This window comes from Frankliniella occidentalis, unplaced genomic scaffold (assembly GCF_000697945.3).
Source record: "Frankliniella occidentalis isolate FOCC.00 unplaced genomic scaffold, Focc_3.1 Scaffold26, whole genome shotgun sequence".
NCBI classification, from domain to species: Eukaryota; Metazoa; Arthropoda; class Insecta; order Thysanoptera; family Thripidae; genus Frankliniella; species Frankliniella occidentalis.
In genome coordinates, this window is record NW_026267156.1 from 2,089,026 (window position 1) to 2,101,537 (window position 12,512).

A 12,512-nucleotide genomic window follows, 5' to 3' on the forward strand; every position below is an offset into this window, starting at 1 on the left:
AGCAGCGACGCCGCGGCCCGCTAACCCACTTGCCCTACCAATTTCAATGCAACAAGATACTGAGACCCCCTCCCTCCTTCTCTCTCCGTCTCTCTCTCTCTCTCTCTCTCTCTCTCTCTTTCTCTCTCCTACGGCTAGGCCCAGAGGGGGCGGGGTAATGGCGCTAATTGTCCCTGGCGTTTAGAAGGAGAGTGCCTCTCTACCCCCTCAGCAGCGGCCGGCTCCAAATCTGATGCGAAAGCCTTATCCAAATAGAGCAATTACCAACGCTGGAGACAAAGTGGCTCCGTGGAGACAATCGGCGAGAGAAACTAATCACGAAGACGCGCGCCCGCGAGCAGAAGAGGGCGACCAGACAAAAGCGGAAGTGAGCTCCTTGTTCATGATCACCCCGCACACTAACCTACCCCTACCCGCGCCGACATTGCGCTTGTGCTCACTGCTCGCCCCTCCTCCCCACCACCTTATTTGTTTGAGGTGAGGATTCGATCCTATCGTGCCTCAGCCTCCATGCCAGAGGCGCGGACGAGACAACAAACTTATAACGGGTAAGTGACCGACACTTTTTCTCTCGAGCGAGCAGCTTTGTCGGCCCGTTTTGCGGCGCCGGGCGCCCGAGCGATTGCGTAGCGTTTATTGGCATCGCGAGTCTCTAAATACTTTGGAGCGACTTAGAAGGCGACCGCTGTGCATATTAATTCACATCGAGATCGCGACAAAGCTTCCCGGGCCGCTGCTCCAGCCGGGTTCTGCTTCATCTTCAGTTCAGAGGATCCTTTTTTGAGGGGCTGGGGGATGGGGTGGAGCTGGGCGCATTGCCTAACAACTTTTAACTTAAAAAATAAAAAGGATTCACGGGTAATTTTTCAAGAATTTTCATAAGAACTCATAATTTTTCTTTGGAAAGTTTAATTTTTATCTTATTTCTCTGCGAATATTCCTTCTTGTTTTCCATTTTTTCAAGAAAAGTTTTGAACATTTTCGGATAATGTTCGTGCTTAAAAATCTCTACCGGGGCGCGCACTGCCCTTGCTCTAGGCAGCATGCGCGGCGCGGCCGCCGCTCCACCGGCACGGCCAGCGCCTCATGCCCTCGGGGTAGGCAACCCATCCGACTCGCCTGCGATGCGGGCCGCAAGCCGGCCGGGCTGGCGTCCGCCCCGCACGGCAGACGAGGCGACAGAGACGCTCGACTACGGACTGAGACTAGCGTCTGGAGAAAAACTTTTAAAAAATGCAATCGAAATAACTTGCACGCGCCGTGCGGCCGAGTGCAACGGCTGCGTGTGCGTCGGTGTGCGCCCGTCGGTGCGTCCGGCTGGCCGTTGACGCGCCTCACCGCCAGGCTGCGTGCGGGGCGCACTCGTCCGCCCACGCCGCTGCGGACGCCGCCGCTCTTCCACACTTGCCAGCCGGTCGCTTTGCAGTTTGCACTGGCTCTCGCTAGAGCTAGCTCCCGACACCAGGCCGAGCACCCACAACGCGCCCGTCAGCCGGTCGACGCCGACGTGCCGCACACACACACACCAACGACAACGTCGTCCTCCCGCTGAGCCAGTGCACCGCGCCGTCCTCGCCAAGACCACCGTCTGCATGCGCTGCTCGGACGCGACCGGACGCCTTCCACACCAAGTGCACCACCTCCTCGTCGGCCACCCTGACCGCCTCCGACGCCGCCGCCGCCGTCGTCGACAACGCCTGACGACACCCGCCGGCCGGCGCCATGCCCATGTCGTGTGTTGACGTCTCCGTCGGAGCGCGGATCGTCGCCGTCCTGGGTCTGGTGAGCTAAATGGTGTCTGGGTGGTGGGGTAGGGGAAGGGCGGTCAACGTCCAGGGTCTCCGCATGTTTTTGATCACAAGAGCGAGTGCGTCTTCTTTGACCGCTTGCCCTCTCGCTCTCCGTGCCGAGCCCACGGGGGAGTTGGACAGAGACGGCACGAGCGCAGCGCGGCGTGCACGCGTCAGCACGCGGCTGTGTTTTGCTGATGCCGCCGCACGCCCGCCCCTCCAACGGTGCTGGTGACGACACGAGGCCTGCCGCGCTAAGGGGGTTCCAATACTACGTGACTTGTAAGGAGGGTATAAATATTATGGGGTCCCAAAATGTTCAGGGACACGTCATTGCGAGTCCTTAGAGACCCCATGATATTTGTTCCCTGGGGTAGAAAATCTATGGGGTCCTACGCGCTTCAATAATGGTCCTGTTCCTTTTTTGGGACCCCGTAATTTTTGTAACCCACTTTGTTTCTGTGCGTCGCGCAGGTGATGTCGGGCCTGGTGGTGACGCAGCTCGCCACGGAGCTGGCGCGCGGCTCCGGGGACGGCGGCGTGGCCGTCCTCCTGGGGCTGAGCCTGGACGAGCTGGACTCGCGCCAGCGGCAGTCCATGCACAGCGACCAGCACGACCACGGCCATGACCAGCTGCTGCTGGGCCTGGCGCACCCCAGCAACCGCGGCCGGCAGCCCTTCGATCACTACGGTTAGTCAAACGCAGACTCATTTTTACCAACACGACGAGATGAGTGCGGTTCTTGTAATTTCTGGTTTTGTATTTTTCCTACAGTGCGCGACGTCCTCGCCGCCTTCCTGGTGTACGCCGTCCTCTACATGGGCTCCAGCGCGCTCCTCGCCTACTCCAGCCTCGTGGTAAGGCTCTGGGGCTGTGCCCGAACAACGTGACATTAGAGGGGGCGGGTTCAAAAATAAGGACACAAACATCAGGACGACTATATTGGAGTCCACGGGGACACCGTGCCCGGGTTCAAATGTTGTTGAACACCATCGACTCCAATGACAGTCCTGGTCCTTGTTGAAACCTCGTGCTATTTGGACCTCCAACGCCTCTGAAGTCACGCGGTTTGGCCACAGCCCCTTTGCACATTCCCCGCTCTTGGATGCTGATTGCAGCGCATTATGTGCAACTGTGTTTGCCGCTGACTCGGCCGACTTTTGACTGACTCCCTCCCTCTCTCCAGGCGTCGCGGTGGGGCGCGCTGCCGTGGCTGCTGCTGCAGGCGCTGTCCATCGCCTCCCAGGTGGCGCGGCTCGTGGTGCAGGTGGCGCAGCACGAGGCCGCCGACCCCGGCCACCAGGGGCAGTACGCGCCCCCCATGGTCCCGCACCCCAACCACCCGGGCCACGAGACGTACGACGAGCACGTCCGCGAGCACATCCGGGAGCACGAGCTCCAGCACGAGCACTCTGCCCTCGCCGGCATCGCGGTGACGGCCGCCTACCTCGGTGAGTATCGCAAACTTCTCAAACTCTGTGTAGAGTATCTCATGAAAATTACAAACCCTTGCTGTATCGGAGCTAACCTTTCCGTCTCTGCCCCACAGCGGTCTGCGTCTACATGTGGATGTTAGTGCTGGTCGCGCACCGAGAGTGGACGTCCTCCACGAAGTACCCCCGCGGCCGCGGCCTCGGCGACGAGGGCTACAGCCTGTCCATGATCTCCATCCCCATCAAGGAGACCCTCACTGCCACCGCGGCCCCGTGCGAGGCTTGACCCGCGGTCCCCAATGCCGAGTCCCCATGGTGTGTCTGCTCAAATAACGCGTCTGTGATCTTTGTAATTTAAGCTAAAATGTACTTTTTAAGTCTATTCTTGTCGAACTTTTACTATGAATCAAATTTTATGTCTGTATTTGGCCATTGGCCACAATTTTGAACTGATTATGTATTTATACTGGAACGGGAGTGCATTTTATAATAAACGCATTTGATTTACAAAACAGTGATTGAAAGCCCCTATGTCATTGCGCCCATCTTTACGTCGCGTCGTCGCGCGACCTCGATGTTGCTAGTGATTCCGCGAACCGAAAGCGCAGCAATGTAGCAGTCGTAGTAGTATGTACATAACATCAGCTGCGACAAACGAGACGGGAAATCAATGTCCCAGCACAGCGCACGCATGACCCCTCCGGCCCCTTCCGCGGCTCTCCCTTTGACCGAGACTGATGGTGGCCATGATCGCTTGATCAGCATTCAGTCCTGGACCGCACCCTCCCCCATCCCTATTCCCCCCCCCCAAGTCGTCGTCGGGGACGTCGCCGCCGGCGCCACGCGCTGATCTGGCGAACGAAAGCGCGGAGGTCCACGACAAGAATGATGGTCGCGTCTGTCAGCGGCTATGCGGCGCGCCGCGGGCGACCGTGTCAAAGTGGCGTAACTGCGGCTGCGGCGCGCGCACATACGCCCTCCCCCCCTCGGCCGGGCCGGCGGTCCTCCCCCGGAGCCGCTGTATAGGAAGCCTTGGCGGCAAAGTGGTAGCGCCACGTCTGTTCGTCTGTTTTTCTCTCCCCCCCCCTTCTCTTTCTCTCTGCCGTTAAGGACAATTTTTTTTTCGGCCTCCTCTCTCCTCCTTTTATACTTCGCGTGGCGCTACTGGGGGCCCTGCGGCCTGGCGGCGTTTCTCTATCTTGTCGGATTTACGACGCCCAGCCCCTCGCCCCCGCCCCCCTCTACCCCCACGTACCCCACCCAGCTCTGCCCCATTTCCTCCCCCCGGGCCGCGCGGGCCACCCCTGGGGGAGGGAAGACACTTAGGTACAGCAGCAGGGGGAGGCTCGCGGCCGCGCTGACGCTAAGACTACAGCAGCCCCCCCCCCTCCATCTCACCCCCATCTAATGCTCTTGGCGGGAACAGAGAGATAAAAGCCGGAAAAGCTGCGGGAGCGTAGCCAATGGAAAGCGAGGATTTGTCTAGAAGGGGCTGCCGCGCGGGCGGGGCGGCGGCGGGGGGTGCAGAGGAGGAGGAGGAGGAGGAGGAGGAGGAGGAGGACGCCAAGAAGGACGACGACGAGGAGGTCGGCCATTTTCAGCAAGAAAAAGTAGCACGCCGGCGGCAGCGGTAGCAGCAGAGAGTACAGCAACCGCGGTGACCATAAAAATGTAAGGGGGTGGTTGGTGGGCTACGCCGCGCGAGGACGGCGCCGACTGCGCACTGCGCGGCGCCAGCCAGCCGCGGGTGGAGAGGAGGAGAGGAGGGGGGGGGGGTTGGAAACAAGGGGGTATCTTAGCCAGCGAGAGAAGGGTTCAGCAGCGGTATAAACTAAAACTGGACACTGGCGCGCGCCGCCGGGTGGGGTGAGGTAATCGCTTTTGCCAGTCCGCGGGCGCGAGGGTGTCTGTCGGGGTCTTGTGTACAATGTACACTGTACATCACGCGAGCAGAGCACCGCGGCGGTGGCGCAGCTGCGGACACCACCACCACCACCACCACCAACGCGGCGGCCTCCAGGGGTCCAGAGAGAACGGATAGTCTCTGCAGGCGTCATCGAGGTCGCCGATGTCGTCGCCGATGTCGTCGGGCAGCGGCGCGGAGGCGACGGTGCATCAGGAAGAGCACCCCGCGGGCCGCCGACACCACTTTGCCCACGCCTCTGCCTGGCGGCTCTGCCTCACTACAACAACACTAGGACTCGCGCGGGGCCCCGGCCCGGTGGCGGCGGGCTGCTCAGCCCCGCGCCATTACGTACACAATTGCATTTCATTTACCACAACAAACAAGCTGCTGCTGCTGCTGCTGCTGCTGCTCGCGGCGCTGCCTGCGGTCGCCCCCGCGCGCTCATAATGAGATCCCCCCGCCGCGGCGCCCAGCTCGACGACGACGACGACGTGAGAATATTCGCGAGCGGCGCGCTACAAGTCGAGCCCCGCCTGCTCGTCTGCTCGTTAGTTAGCCTGCGGTCAGGCAGGCTCCCTGGCGGGGAGCAGCACCATGGCAGCGAGGGGCGGCCGCGCACTCCTGCTCGTCCTGCTCCAGGGCCGCCGCCGCCGCCGCCGGCTGCTGCTGCAGCTGCTGCTGACTGGATTGAATACAACCGCCCTTGTTGCGCGAATGTAACCCGTCAAGCACCTGCATGACGTCGTCCCCCAGGGCTTGATCGACGCGTCGTCGTCGCCCGCAACAACGACGACCCCCATCGTCGTAGGCGTGCTCCCGCGGGCGCGCGCGCGACAGGGGAAGGAGGCCCTCTGCTGCTCGTCGCTATTCTTGGCAACCCCTATCGCTCACGTGCTCGCCCCGGACCAAAGTCGTGCGCGTTGTCGGCGCGAGCGACGGAGTCGGCAGTATGTGGGTCGTCCTGGAGGGGCGGCTCGCGCAGACATCGCGGGGCAAGCGACACCGTTGAGCCGAGCGGCTGATAGCGCCCCGCGGCCCGGGCACCACTCGCGGCCCACGGCCACCCCGCCGGAGAAAGTTCACTCATTTCTGCGTAATCAGTTTGTCCGCGAAAGAGATGGTCGTCGTCGCTGCGAATCACGTAACGGCCACGACGACGACGACGACGTCACGACGTGGATAACCAACGTCCAAACCTGCTCAGCTATGCGATAAAACTGGTGTGTTATCGTTTCGAAACGTAAAACGGCGTTTGTTGGTGCAACGCAAAACCGCGCGAAAGACATAGAGCTCGTCTGTGCTGCACTTGGGGTTGACGCCGCCACCCGACACCACCGTGCCGCGAGGACAATCAAACATCTCCCTCATCTTCATCATCGGGTTTGGGCGAAAAAACCGCAGCTCTGACCGCCAGTAAATGGCGATACACTCACTCTACCCGCCCCGCCCCCGGGAAGTGCCCGGCATTGTGGCTTTGGGTCTGCGAGGCGTTAGCGTCGCGTGGAGTCAGGAGAGAGGCGGGGGCTGCGTCCGAAACGCACTATACTTGGCCGCGGCTGATACTTTCTTGCTCCTCTCCTTCTTTTAATCCGCTTCCTCTACTCCTGCTGCACGAGAAGCGTGGGGCCAGCGAGTCGGACCCGCGATCCGCAAAGCTTGGCCGCGCTTCCTTTCGGACGCCACCATCCGGAGGGGGAGCTCGGGGCGGGCGGGGCGGGGCGGGGCGGGGTGACGCCCTTCTCACTCGCAAGATCCATTACTGACCACTAATAGCGTCACACAATTAGAAGGACGGGGCGGCGGCGGCGGCGGACCTAAACTTTCCTCTCCCCTCCTCACAGCGCGCTCCCCCTCCCTCTCTCTCTCTCGATTCGCCACTCTATCAAGGCGGGCGGCAGCAGAGAAATAAGACCGCAGGAGAAAAGCGGGAAAACTCCTTCCTGCCCCCCCCCCCTTTACCCCTCGCCCAAGCCTAGGGGTTGGAAGGACAACGGAACGACGGGACAGGAAGCGGTGGGCGTGGAGGCCCTCGGCTCTCGGCTCGGCCGGTCCTCGACCAACATTACTGGACGCTATAACTCTTTTTGCCACTTACTTACGATCTGCCGGAGAGTTAAGCCTGCTTCCAGATGGGGTAGGGGCACTCCTGGAGCTGCTCGGTCCTCCTGGAGCCTTGAGAGAGGTGGTCCAGGGGATCAGGGCGATTGCGAAGACGGCGGCGTTGGGTCACAATCTCGCTGGCGCACGGAGGCTTCAAACTGCGAGCAGGGTCCACGACGTCGTCTGATGGATAACAACGGCCTTAACCATGAAACGAAATAAATCAATAATTATTGAAGGCAACGACGAAGCAGCACACGCAAGCGTGTTGTTATGTTTAAATGATAGAACCATGATCAAAACGTGACAGCATGATACGCGAAGAGGGTTAACCGACCCCGACCTGCCCCAACCTTGAGTCCTACCCCAACCTAGCAAACGACCGTGTGTCATTAAGGTAAGTTTTACAAGCAAGCATATCACCCCGAATTCCTCAGCCCTTAGAGAAAAGTTTAACACTGAACTCGATCAAAATCAAAATCAACGTAGGTAGATAAAGGTTTGTCTGACAAGCTTCAACCTGTCCGGTTAAGCCCCCTAACCAACTTAACATAAAGCATGCATTAAGTTTCTTGTACCGTAGGTGCACAGCTTTAACAGTTTCATCATGTATCATGCAGTTCCTGACAACAAGGCATTGCAGTTTTACGTGTGCGCGTTCACTTACCCAAGAAATGAATCACCAATCACAAAGAAGGCTGCGGACACCACCACCACCACCACCTTCACTTACCCAAGAAATGAATCACCAATCACAAAGAAGTCAGAAGTGAGCAACAGTCAAACACAGTCCACCACCCTCGTCTTGAAACACACAACACAACACAACACTCCCACTCCCCCTCCTCCCCCCTCTGAATCGAAAACGGATGGATCGATATCTCGACTCGACCCGACGGCTCCCCTTCCCCTCCCCTCTCCTCCCCTCCCCGTTTGTTTTCGTCTGGTCGTGCTCGCGTGTTCGTAAACATTGCTGAATTTTCGCTATTTTATTCGCATGACACAGGGAATTACTGTTCTGAACCATGTCCGAGCTAGCTCTTAACATTGTCAGTGGTCCAGTTAAAACTTTCAAGCAAAAGAAGGTTAGTTGTACTGTTACTACAAGTCTAACCTAGCTTTGTCTCATGTGTTTCGTGCAAGTTGGTTATGAAGCCTGTAACATTTTATATTTACCCGAGCTAAACTGCGTTTTCATACTATTTTAAGTCTGGTTTTAAGTTCGTTGAAACACCCTTCCACTACTTTGTCCTAATATTATTTTGTAACATTATTTCCACTATTCACATTTGCGTGAAGACTTCTAGTTATCTTCGTCTTCTCCTTTTCAGAGAAAAAATCAAGATGAAGGAGATTTTAAGGCCAAAACCTCAAAGAAATTTAAAAGTATGGGTGGAAAGAATGTCCAAAAGAAACCTTTCAAAAGGAAAGATGATACAGAATCTGAAAATGAAGACACTGGACAAAATGCGAAATCAAACCAAGAGGCCGAAGTATCTCCCAGAAAGGATAGAACTCCTGGCCCTGCTTCATCGTTATTTAAATCAAATCCTGAAGTACCCTTTCTTGAACATAAAGATGTTAAGCCTGTCTCAGAACATGTGTTTTCCTCTGAATTAATTAAAGATATGCCAATTCACGCACATTCAGTAAGTATTCATAGGTAACTCTTGTTTACTGTTGTATATCTGTGAACAATGTTTTTACACACATGCCTGGTTTCCCTTCTGTAGATAGCAAATTTAGAAAAAAATTTAGGTATGTCAAAGGTGACTACTGTTCAAAAAATGTCGTTTCCTGTGATAATGAGTGGGAAAGATACCCTAGTTCGTTCTCAGACGGGAAGTGGTAAAACCATAGCATATGCTTTACCAATTGTAGAATCACTGCAAAGTATCAGACCTAAGCTACAACGATCACATGGTGTGCAGGCTGTGGTAATCGTTCCTACAAGAGAACTTGCTTTACAAACTTATGAATGCTTTGTAAAACTGGTTAAGGTGACTATGCATTTGAGCACTATTTATGAAATGTGAAGTTAATATTGTCTTATGGAAAATTAATAATGTTAACCTCTGTACTGTTTCTAATTCAGCCATTTACCTGGATTGTGCCAGGATATTTAGTAGGAGGAGAGAAAAAAAAATCTGAAAAGGCCAGGTTAAGAAAGGGAATATCTATTTTAATTGGTACACCAGGAAGATTGTTGGATCATATTCAGCACACTAAGAGTCTTCTTTTATACCAAGTGAGATGGTTGGTAATTGATGAAGCTGATCGTTTGCTTGACATGGGATATGAAAAGGATGTAGCCAGGTAATTTTCAGTATTATTCCAATCTTTACTCTAACAACTGTTTATGTTTTACTTAATTCTTACTGGAGATATTTAACAACTTATGTACTTTTTGTTCAAAACATTCAGTTTGGTCCGTGCCTTAAATGAGCAGCAGTTTGGCAATCCAGAGGGGGAAAAGGAGAGATTTCATCCTTTGGATGTGGATGCACCTGAAATAGATCCCAATGCTTCACCCTTTGTATGTAAGGTGAAAAGACAGACCATTATGCTCTCCGCCACCATGACTGCATCTGTTGATCGCTTAGCTGGCCTCACTCTAAAACATCCCAAGTTTGTTGATGCTGCAGTAATAGATGAAGATGATGATGAACATAATATTGCGATGATTGAGCAGGACCTAGTCATACCAGACAGTTTAACACAATGGTATCTCCTCATACCTGCTAAACTTAGATTAGTTACTCTTGCATCATTCATTGTTTGGAAGTGCCGTGTAAGTAGATTTAAAAAAAAATAAAAAATAATATTCATTGGATTTAAATTTATGAATAAAATTTAAAAATGTATATTTTTGGAAATTTTTAGATGACTGCTGAAAGGAAGATGCTCATTTTTATGGCAACACAGGATATGGTGGACTTTCATACAGAGATGCTTACAACTGTTCTTGGAACTCGTGAAAAGAAGACAGGTGGGGTTGATGAGGACTCTGATCTTGAAGATGAATATGGCCTACTGAAAAAGAAAGATGATGATGAAGAGGATGTTAAAGATCCAAGCTTAGTAGACATTGAATTTTTCAAGCTCCATGGTAATATGACTCAAAAGGAGAGAACCGATGTGTTCAAAACATTCAGAAGTGCCACATCTGGTGTTCTTTTGTGCACTGTAAGTTCTTTCTTCATTTCTTTTTACACTTCTTTTTGTACATTATTTTGGGTAATATACCCTGTTATAATTCTGTCCTCACTTTTTCATATACTTTTAAAAATTTCAGGATGTTGCATCTCGAGGTCTTGATTTGCCCATGGTGGACTGGATTGTTCAGTATACTGCACCTGCAACCGCTGCTGATTATGTACATAGGGTGGGTCGTACAGCTAGAGTTGGTGCCGAAGGTTCTTCTATGATCATGCTGTGTCCTTCTGAGTCAGGGTTTATCACTCAGCTGGAGGAGAGAAGAGTCAAGTAAGTAGTCTTTAAAATCTAGTTTTTCAATAGGACTTAAAAATAAATAAATAGCAAAATGACTGAATTAATTATTTTTAAACTTTCAACAGACTTTTTGAGGAAGGGATGGAGAGAACTTTACAACATCTGGTTCCCACTATGGCCACGTCCATCCCATCACTGCTAAAGGTAAGCCCGATACTACTGTCAAGTTTTTCCCCTCTACCTTTTTCCAACTTTTGTTGAATGACCCCAAAACTGTCGTTTTGTCGTTCTCAGATGCGCAACGGCGCCACCGAGCTGGCCGCCACGAAGCTGCAGCTGCGTTTCGAGGACGCCGTGTCCGGCCGCGAGGACCTCCACGCCATGGCCGCTAAAGGTGTGTGCACGCAGTGTGTGGGGGCGGCAGCCCCGTGGCAGCAGGCAGCCCAACCTGCTCGCTCGCGCGGCGCGGCTGGTGCGTGGCGGACCGCCCGGCAGGTAGGCCGCCGAGCCTGCAGCCGGTGCGTGGGGCGCGTGCGCCTGTGGGCGGGCAGCCCAACCGACACGCCCGCCCGAACTGTCCGTCTGCATGGGGCTGCGCCCGAACCACATTACTTTAGGGGGAGCGTTTTATGAGGTCCCAAAACGATCTCTGGGCCACCATTAGAGTTCACAAGGACTCCAAAATTGTGTTCCCCGGGGTACTGTGCACATATTTTTAGCAGATGATACCTTAAATAGCTTTAGACTAAACATAAAACATATATATATAAAACTTTAAGGTGTCAGCAGCTTGTACTCTCGAGAAGGGCAGAGAACCAAAGCGCATGACGTCACCCAGATGTATAAGGGGCGCGAGAAGTCGCCAGCCCCGCCCGCCGCCGCCCGTTCCCACCAACAATACCCAACAATACTGAGCCACGGATGCCGCCCGGCCTGCCTGCTGCCTGCTGCCCCCTATCCTATCTCTTCCTCTATGCCATGCCGCTAGTCCGTTGAATTGCAAGAAAGCAATTGCTAAAAGTGACAAACAGCCATAAACAAATAACAGCAAAATATGAGAGAAAATTAGGGCACAGACATATCCTTAAATTTGTATCATCTGCTTTCACGATACGTCTCGACGTAGCTTTTTTTGGGCGCCTATGAAATTCAATGGTGATCCTCAACCTGATGGGGGATTATAACGTTTGTACCCCCGCCCCCTCGCCAGGGTTCACAGTAGTGCACGACCCCTGATATCATTCTCGTGTTGTTGTTTGCAGCCTACGTCTCGTTCGTGCGCTTCTACGCGAGCTACCCGCACGAGACGCGCGGGGTGTTCAACTTCAAGGCCCTGCACCTGGGCCACTACGCCAAGTGCTTCGCGCTCCGCGACCCGCCCTCCAAGATCGGCGGCCTCGGCAAGAAGCAGTGGCTGGACCGGGGCAAGGGCGGCGGCGACGGCCGTCAGCCGGGACGCGGGCGCCAGCCGGGAGGAGGCCACGGAGGAGTCCAGGGCGGCGGCAGACCCGGCACCAAGCCGCTGCAGCAGCCGCGACCACGGGGGTGAGTGTTTCCATTCAAGATGAAGTTGCACGGGTTGTGGGTTGAGCTCGAAGCTCGTATGAAACGAGAAACGCACAATATTGGATTGAGAACAGAGTTGGACGCTCATCTCCACCACCTAGGCTCCCCCCGCGGCCGGCCGGCCGGCGGTCCGGCACGGCAGCTAGCAGGACGCGAGCGGAGCGGATAGATCGAGGGTGGAAAAAAAGTGAATTAGTCTTACAACGAGTTTTACGGCGCTTTTTGTTTTGTTTGGTTACTGCAACGGCCGGGCACAATGGGGG

The 12,512-nt window shown here is 54.6% G+C and overlaps 2 protein-coding genes and 1 long non-coding RNA gene across 3 annotated transcripts in view; 2 read left to right on the top strand and 1 right to left on the bottom strand.

The window, feature by feature from the left end:
• LOC113211509 (uncharacterized) overlaps positions 1-8,093 on the bottom strand; it is a 29,935-nt gene extending 21,842 nt beyond the window's left edge. The window contains exons 1-2 of the long non-coding RNA XR_008010909.1: positions 7,964-8,093; positions 7,226-7,431 (exon numbers count right to left, since the gene is read on the bottom strand). This is a non-coding gene — a long non-coding RNA (uncharacterized LOC113211509). The remainder of the gene's footprint in view (positions 1-7,225; positions 7,432-7,963) is intronic.
• Positions 1,385-3,742, top strand: LOC113211510 (uncharacterized). The gene is made up of 5 exons (XM_026429895.2): positions 1,385-1,782; positions 2,265-2,481; positions 2,566-2,648; positions 2,978-3,242; positions 3,341-3,742. Exons 1-5 carry the CDS (start codon positions 1,723-1,725, stop codon positions 3,508-3,510), a joined length of 795 nt encoding a protein of 264 aa, XP_026285680.1. The 5' UTR covers positions 1,385-1,722; the 3' UTR covers positions 3,511-3,742.
• Positions 8,094-8,145: 52 nt separating the features above from the next.
• LOC113211508 (probable ATP-dependent RNA helicase DDX31) overlaps positions 8,146-12,512 on the top strand; it is a 16,349-nt gene continuing 11,982 nt past the window's right edge. Inside the window, exons 1-10 of the mRNA XM_026429891.2 lie at positions 8,146-8,315; positions 8,562-8,879; positions 8,964-9,230; positions 9,326-9,546; positions 9,655-10,021; positions 10,114-10,416; positions 10,526-10,716; positions 10,809-10,887; positions 10,978-11,077; positions 11,946-12,228. Of these exons, the coding sequence (XP_026285676.1) occupies positions 8,256-8,315; positions 8,562-8,879; positions 8,964-9,230; positions 9,326-9,546; positions 9,655-10,021; positions 10,114-10,416; positions 10,526-10,716; positions 10,809-10,887; positions 10,978-11,077; positions 11,946-12,228 (2,189 nt within the window). The 5' untranslated portion in view covers positions 8,146-8,255. The remainder of the gene's footprint in view (positions 8,316-8,561; positions 8,880-8,963; positions 9,231-9,325; positions 9,547-9,654; positions 10,022-10,113; positions 10,417-10,525; positions 10,717-10,808; positions 10,888-10,977; positions 11,078-11,945; positions 12,229-12,512) is intronic.

Coding starts and splice junctions, on each gene's coding strand:
- LOC113211510 (XM_026429895.2), top strand. CDS start 1,723: ATGCCCATGTCGTGTGTTGACGTCTCCGTCGGAGCGCGGATCGTCGCC. Junction 2,482..2,565: donor GCAGCCCTTCGATCACTACG/GTTAGTCAAACG, acceptor TTTTTCCTACAG/TGCGCGACGTCCTCGCCGCC. Junction 2,649..2,977: donor TCGCCTACTCCAGCCTCGTG/GTAAGGCTCTGG, acceptor CCCTCTCTCCAG/GCGTCGCGGTGGGGCGCGCT.